This window comes from Coffea arabica, chromosome 2e (assembly GCF_036785885.1).
Source record: "Coffea arabica cultivar ET-39 chromosome 2e, Coffea Arabica ET-39 HiFi, whole genome shotgun sequence".
NCBI lineage: Eukaryota > Viridiplantae > Streptophyta > Magnoliopsida > Gentianales > Rubiaceae > Coffea > Coffea arabica.
In genome coordinates this window covers 6,066,158-6,074,342 of record NC_092313.1, presented here as the reverse complement: position 1 = coordinate 6,074,342, position 8,185 = coordinate 6,066,158, and the positions used below count along the sequence as shown (strand labels likewise).

Sequence of the window (8,185 nt, the reverse complement as noted above, 5' to 3'; positions counted from 1 at the left end):
TTTTTTAACCTTTTACATAAGGGATAATTTTAGAAACTTCCCCTGAGATTTCTGACTATTTCGCTAGTCTCTCTTTAAGATTCAAAAATTACACTAGCATTTTTTGAGATTAATTATCTTATAACATTTAGCTCCAATCAGTAATTAAAAAGTGATATTAGAAGAGAAAAAATAATATGATTTCATCATTGCCCTTCATCTGCTTACATTATTTAGTTATTTTAATACCAATCTACACATTAAAGAAAAATAATAAAACTTGTTGTTTATCACTAGGGATCAAATCACATATAACATTAAAACATAGTATATCATTTTATATTTTTCACTCAATGCAAGATCCAAATTATTATTTTCAGTTACATATCAAATATCAAACATGATCAACAATAAATAATGAAAATTTTGCAACAAAAATATTACAGAAAACAAACTTTAACATCATAAATATTCTTGTCAACATATTAAAATTAGTTACTAAAATTTTTATGGTATTAAAGTTAGCTTTTTGTAATGTTTGGGTTATAGATTTTTTTAATTATCTGCTGTTGATCATGTTTGATAATGAATTCGTAATTGAAAAGAGTAATTTGAATCTTATATTAAGTAAAATATATAAAATGATATATTATTTTTTGATACTATATGTGATTTGATCCTTAATAATAAATAACACATTTTAGTAATTTCTTCAATGTTTATCCTAGTATTAGATTACTTAAATAATATGGTAGATGACAGATACTGATGGAATCATATTATTTTCTTTCTCCTAATATCATTTTTTAATTATTTATTGGACCTAAATGTTATAAGGTAATAAATCTCAATTAGTATAATTTTCAAAATTAGAGGAAGGCCAGTGAAATCATTAGAAACCTGTCCTGAGGTTTCTAAAATTATCCCTTTACATAATTCACGTCATAGGGTCAAAGTCTTGTTACCTTAGACAAATAGATATTTAGACCTAGCATGCTTTCTTCCAAGTCCAACTAAATACTTTAACATTATAGGAGAGTAACCTACGGGTTCGTAAGAATTAAAACATCAATCACCAGCATTGGTGGTTAAACTCTGTGTTTCCCAGACTAAAATGAATTTTGAAACTTTGTTCCGACTTCCGACTGCCTAGTATTTTCTCTTTGCAAAACTACACTTAACCTCTTAAATGTCAGCTGCCCATTATCAGAAGTTGACCCAATTAACAGGCAACCGGACCGCCCCCACAAGAATCTTGGCATCTCAGAGGCCAACAACTTCGAATATTAAAGTTTGCCCGGTTACAAACCAGAACAAGGTACCACTTGATAGATTACACACGAATCAACTGTCAGAAAATCCCAGCCTGGTTGGATTCTGGCACAAGATGCCAGCTTTCACATTCAATTCCAATGATTTGAATTCAAGAACATAGTAATTCAGAAGTGAACTATATATACATGAACCATACTCTCAGGTGAAAAGGTGAAAGCTACTATGAGAGAAGCTATGCAACTATGCCACTTCAAACCGCATTCCTCCCCGCAACCGAAGTTGTGAATCTTCAGCCAACATTTAATTTAAGCACACGCTAAACAACTTGGAGGAAAGAGGCCATGGCGTACAGTTTCTGGCTCTTGGTAAGAGGTCTCCAAAGCCATGCCTAGAACTCTTCGACTCTAAACGTTGAATACCTTCAAGATAGAAAGTTGTCAATTGCACAAATTCGGCAGTTTTGGTGATGAACCATTTGATGCTTGCAGTTTTGAATAAATTAGGTTCTGAGATTGATTCAGAAGAAAAGCCAGACAAAGATTCAGAAAGGATGATAGGTTAAATGAGTAGAGACAGCTATTTCATCATGAGATTTAACGACATTCATCGGCTACCATCACATTTTCAGACCATGTATCACCATGTTCTAGGCTCCAAAGTTAAGCAAATCAGTAGAAAAACCACACACGCGCGCGCACGCGCACGTGCACACGCATATATTATATATAAGAGACTAGACAGAAAGCCCAAATTTGTCATCTTATTATCAGCCTGGTTTTTTTTTTTTCAGGTATCCACATGATATATTCTACATATTTCACAAGGATGCCAACAAACATATCCTCAGCGCAAACTTGGCAATCTCTTATTAGTATTATTCAGAGATAACCCAGAATTACCCTACTGCGTAACCGCCGAGGCAAGACCATAACTTTAGATGCTAGACCAGCATCATTTCTTCAACCGACAATCTTGGCGTCACATCTACAGTTGTGATGCATGTACAGCTTGGAAGAGAACTAAAATGAATACCTGTAACTGAAAGTGCAGATAATGTGTTAAAACTCGGTTGATGCTCATTAAGTGTGGCATGTTTATCAACCTCTAGTGGCCATTTGACACCTTGTTGGTTGCATTAAGTGGCAACACATCTAGTCCATATTTGAGCTCAATATGAACTTCTACCGTATCCTAGAGTAGTTCTAAACCAAGAAGTTGAAGAGCTTCATATGGGATCAGTTCTCCTCTAAAGCAAAGCATATCTTCATATCCTCTGAGGTAATCAACCAAAATATAAATCTATTTATGGGCATAACTCGCCAGCGAAGAATAGCAGCAGATCAACCTTTCATCTATTACAGGTTCAACATAAAAACACTACTGATTTCCATCATTCATCATGCCTAAACCTCTTCATTATCCGTAAATCGTTTCACGATGACCAGTAATCATTCTTCATTCCACTTCATCCTGCTCGATATATATGTATTATCCCACCAGTTATCCATTTTGAAGAAGTAAACTTTCATGAAATACAGACATAAAGGGTTATTGAGGCATTCTCATAGCATAAAATGATATCCTTGCTCCCAAGGTTGAGCTGCAGAAGTTCAACGAAATGAAGATTTCATGGAAATGTATCGGCATTTAAGACCTCTATAGGGATCGCTTTTAGGACTTTGTATGACTATTGGTTCCACCATTCAACTTCTAGTTTGTATGGTTTAATAGGAGAATAGTTTGTCAATCATACACAAACAGCTCTACTTGACAGGTAACTTTATGTAAACCAGAGTACCAGGAAATTGTTGAGACAATATGAAAAGTTTCCTTTTCTGGGAAGTCCAATTACAAGCTTATGAACTTGACAGTTTTCAGTTTTCACCCATTTTGAGATAGGCCATCACGTGGGCTTTTTAAAAATATTAAGAGATTCTATCTATGTTATATTGTGTAATCATGATACTATCAATTGGTTGTAATCAGCCTCTACACCAGCCAGTATGAGTTAATTTAGCCAGAAAATTAAAAAGTGAAAGTAAAATAACAATGTTAAAATAGTTGTAATACCAATATTGCCCTTCTTTTAAACTGTTTCTTTGGGAGATCAGTATTTTACTGTCTGGGGGAAAAAAAAACTAATTGCATTCTGTGACAGGCCCAGGGAGTGTTCTTTTCAGCATATTGCAACAGATTACAGTATCACACATTATAAGGCCACTAAGGAAAATTTCTCTTTTCCATTTTTGGGTTGTGGATGAGGCGTGGGAATTGACGTCAGGTGAAAGTGCCCTTTGGGTTTTGGTGGGGTGGGGGGGGGGGGGGAAGGCAATGAAATCAGTCCTAAAATAAGATGCTAATATACAGGAAGATGAACTATTTTTTCCCCAAAGTAGCCTTGTTCAGCGGCTGACTGTCGCTCATCATAATTTTAACTAACCAGTGACCCTTTACTCGAGCAGATTGTGTGTGTGGAAAAGAGATCGAACCCAAGATAATTGCATTAATCTTGGGATTTATAGTAAAACGGAGTAACACAGAGTCTGACAAAATCAGTTAACTTAATTGTTTACCACAAAAATATTACTCAAGAAAAGGGCAGTAAACCTGCTGATATTAGATCATTACTTCCTAACAAAATTTTACAGCATAGCTTGGCTGAAATTGTAAAACCTAATTTCATGATACATTTTAAGGCATCAAAGGACAAACTTTGTGGACAAAATAACCAAACACTGATCCTAAAACACCCCAAAACCATCACAACACCAAATGCAGAGGCAAGGGGACTAAATAAAACTGAGGCAAAATATTCAAGTCACCAATTCAACCAAAATGGAAGCTAATGCAATATGATTTCCAAGAAAAACAGAAATAGCTTCATGTCACCTTGGATTTTAGGAGAAGTAGTCAACCAATCACATTTTTGTAGACGTCATAAATTTATTCTTTTTCTCTGCTGGCTTAAGGATTTGGAATGAGCACATCAAGTTCTCATCAACGCTCATCATCGCACCAGCATTATCAAATTCCCCACAATAGTTGGGGGCTGAAAAAATGGTAACGAGCTGCCTGTCAGCAAAAAATTCATAACCATCCTCCACAACCTGCAACAGTAAACGGGCTCCGGTAACTATCAACCAAGTTGATTATGAAAAAAACGCAGAAGAAATCTTTTACCTGATGGGCACGACAAACAAGATCCAAATCATGCTTTGTCAAAAACTCTGACACCTTATCCGGCCCAAAGGTGTATGAGACTCCTCTATCATTCATTCCCCATCCCTTGACATCTTTACCAGGATCCGACCAAAGTAAATCACAAAGCAAACCAGTATCTGGGATTGGAGTTGGCCGTGGTAAGTTCCTAATCTGGTCCAGATTCGTAAGATCAGGAGAGAGTCCCCCATGCATGCACAATATTTTGTCATCAATTAGTGCGGCAACAGGCAGCCAATTAAAACACTCTGTAAAGGCTTTCCACAGTCTTACATTGAACCGACGCTTACATTCATCATAAAACCCATATATCCTATTAATAGAAGCACATTCATGATTTCCTCTTAGAAGGAAAAAATTTTCTGGATATTTGATTTTGTAGGCCAACAAAAGGCATATTGTTTCCAAGCTTTGCTTGCCACGATCTACATAGTCGCCTAAAAATAGATAATTAGCCTTAGGAGGAAAGCCCCCATATTCAAATAGCCTTAACAGATCGCTGTACTGTCCATGAATGTCACCTGAAACCAGAAAGGAAAAATGTACAGATTAGGCAATAGACCATCATGTCGCAGTGGAAGGAAGATTCCCAGTGAGTAGTTTCAGAAATACCAAAAGTGGTATCCAACTTAATCTCTAATAGTGTCAGAATTGGTAAAAATAATAGTTTTTTTTAATTGTTTATGAGTCAATTTGATATGCTGACATGCAATGGAGTTAATATACTAAAAACAAATAGAGATGCATTTCATATTGCAACATCCACTGGAACAAGCATGGTCAAAATGGTTCTACATTGACTCACGCAATACACTGAATTTCAAAGAATCTTATACAACCAATAGCTAATGAGCCAATGCAAGCAAACCATTCTTAAGCATGTGTACCCCATTAATCAAAACATGGAGACCTCAAATCTCAAAGGATAAAGGCGATAACTTCACCATAATAATTCCAGCCAGCCAACAGCAAATAAACAAGGACAAAGTATATCCAGCAGCAAGTTAACTATCTGATCCTCATTATACGTGGAAGATTTGCCATTCAGTCATGCCTCACCAGTGCGCATATGTATTTTTACACATTGTTAGGAACATGTAGGACGCCAACCAGATGACAAGATTGAAATGAACCCAACCAAAACAAAGCATGTTACTGTCAGACGCTTACTACCACATTTACACATTCTAGAGTCTTTAAGCTGTCTACAGATAGAAGACATAATAGCTGTTTTTTTTGTGAGGCATGTACTCGGATATGATGATTCTGGCATTTCTCACATCCCATAAGTTTTCTCAACAAGAAGGGGACAACAGATATCTGAGGTATATATGATATGCTGTTCAATGTATGTGTAAAGTAATTGATTGCAAAAGATTTCTCTACCAAAAGTTGAGGGGTTGTCCCACTCTTGCTAGATAAAGAACACTATCTGTATTACTTTGGTCGTAACTTTTTTCATAAGGAGATCATCTCTCATTATTCTTACATGTTAATTTTTTTTACTGCAAAAAAAAAAGTACTAATCTTTTAGCCTATTGGTTGATTATTTGCTCCATCCCGGATACACATACATTTGCACATGCTTTTTAAAAGCTAAAACTTATCTTCAAATTCCATGATTGTAAGCTTATAGTAGCCTTTCACAGCAGCTTTCATTTATCTATGACAAGCAAGACATCAAATGCAAAGATTCCAGAACCCCAGGAAGACAAATACTTGCAAGCAGTTTCAGAAAAATGAATAATGCCAAAAATTTGAGGAAACTACAATTTCTAAGAAATAAAAAGAAGGATTAAAAAGTAGGCGAATAGCTCACCCCTGAGAGCCAATCAGACGATTAACCCTCATAAAAGCACAAACCAACATTTAAAACAAGATAGAGAGCAAAAACTAGAATTTAAAATGAATAACCAAAAATGAAAAGAATCACTTATATTCCACGAGAAAAGAGTAAAACTGATAAATAATAGGCCAAAGAAAGACACCATAAAACAGATTAGAAATGGAAACCACCAAAGACACGAACCTCTTTTTTTTTCTTTTTTTTGGGGGGGGGGGGGGGGGCGCGGTGGGGCGAAGTTCAGTGTTGTATAATCCCACATTAACATGCACATTCGTGAGGAATGCATTTATCACATAAGATCAAATCAATACAGCAACAGATGTATGGCAAAGAAGAGAGAGAAAGATGAAATTTATTCATTACCGCAAATCTTGATGGGGGCTTCAAGTTCAAGAAGATTAGGCTGTTCCTTGAAAATATCACGGGAGACAGTACAAAGCTGCTTGATTTCCGACTCGGAGAGCTGCACCAACTTCCCTGGCTTTGAGGATCGGACTTCTATTAATCTCTCTATTATCTTATCCAGTACTGCTGCCTCCATTTCTGCCAGCGCCAAGTTCTTTTCTTTTTTTTTTTTCCAGTTAGAAAGTAGTAATTACAGAAGGATAAATGTATCCCCCCTTCTTTCCCTGCTTCTCTTGAGCTCCGACCAACAGTAGTCTGCAGATAGATCAGTCTTTTTATGGGTCTTCTTTTTAAAGTTTGGAAATTTCTCCTGTGGGTTTGAATTCTTGATTTATTTGTTTATAGATATTTTTTGGGGTTCTACTCAGGCAGGGTCCAAATGGAGGTCTTTTAGTTCAAGTGAGAGACTGCTGAGTGATGACGTCAGTGAGATGCTAATAAAATTGGTTTGCGAGTTTTTTTTTATTTTGGAAAAGAAAATACTACACCACAAAGAAATTGCTTCTTTCTTTCTTTTTTTTTCTTTTTTCTTTTTGGAGTTAACACGTTACTACTTTTTTTTTTGTCAGCAAAAATACATTTGTATAACCTACTATATTCTAATCTAGGGGGAGGGGAAATCTAAGGAAGCTGTGGTAGGGACTAGTGAATATACAGACCCAACTAGATCAAAGAAGTGCTCTGGCACAACCCTTAAATTTTTTACGCTCCAAATAAGATTTGAACCCTTACCCAGACCAAAAAGTTACTTAAGCCCTCCCTGTGGCCACTGAGCCGTTGGCCCAGTGGTTTAACACGCTACTACTACTAGCATTTGATTTTTTCTGGGTTGTACTTTGTCTTCGAAAGGCATCAGGAGGAGTGGAGACTGCAGAGGAAAGAGACTGGGGAGTCAGGTCGGTGTCGTGTCCCACTGTCCCCTCCATTATACTACTGTTTACCTTTTTGACGTTTACTTTCTTTCTTTCTCTCACTTGTGGGGCATAGTTCCTATAGGAACAAGGCACGACGTCGTTGGTGTGGGAAATTCAAATTCTGCGTTCTATTTTATCTTCAGCATCATGTCCTTGTGAGAGGACGAGATCTTATGGGGACTGCTTATGAATTGTTATTCTCCTTTTTATCCAGTTTGGATTGATAACAGGATTACTATTTTTAGGAGTTTTTATAAAAAATATTATATATATATGATAATAATATGATGTATGCGAGATAAAAAAATAATTGAAAAATATGTTCACTAAAAATATTAAAATTTGTTTATAAAAAAAATCACAATCCAAATTTCATTTTGGGATTTTGAGAATGGGAGCAAAAATGATACTAGAAATGAGATGGCAAATATCACGACTTCAATGACAAGGTTCATGTATTTCACATTCACCCTTAAAAAAAGGAAAATTGTCAATATAAAAAAATAAACATATAAAATTGCCTCTGGTAGGTTTTATTTACGGTAGA

General features: G+C 35.9%; 1 protein-coding gene across 2 annotated transcripts; it reads right to left on the bottom strand.

Moving 5' to 3' along the window:
• Positions 1-1,263: 1,263 nt before the first annotated feature.
• LOC140036585 (serine/threonine-protein phosphatase PP1 isozyme 4) lies at positions 1,264-7,000 on the bottom strand. Of its 2 annotated transcripts, none has more exons than XR_011840127.1 (4): positions 6,683-7,000; positions 4,435-4,994; positions 4,144-4,303; positions 1,264-1,673 (listed from the first exon to the last, which is right to left on the bottom strand). XR_011840127.1 is itself a non-coding variant. In XM_072078474.1 (4 exons), the coding sequence occupies exons 1-3, from the start codon at positions 6,858-6,860 to the stop codon at positions 4,173-4,175; spliced, it is 927 nt and encodes a 308-aa protein (XP_071934575.1). In that variant the 5' UTR covers positions 6,861-7,000; the 3' UTR covers positions 1,264-1,673; positions 4,144-4,172. The 2 variants fall into 2 exon arrangements, 1 of the variants encoding a protein (XP_071934575.1); XM_072078474.1 differs by having other exon boundaries at positions 4,144-4,361.
• Positions 7,001-8,185: the final 1,185 nt, after the last annotated feature.

Bases quoted from the DNA above. Each gene is read 5' to 3' on its own strand.
- LOC140036585 (XM_072078474.1), bottom strand. From the start codon at position 6,860: ATGGAGGCAGCAGTACTGGATAAGATAATAGAGAGATTAATAGAAGTC. The intron at 4,995-6,682 runs GTAATGAATAAA...TTCTGGTTTCAG, and splicing joins AGCCCCCATCAAGATTTGCG to GTGACATTCATGGACAGTAC. The intron at 4,362-4,434 runs GTAAAAGATTTC...TTACTGTTGCAG, and splicing joins TTGTTTGTCGTGCCCATCAG to GTTGTGGAGGATGGTTATGA.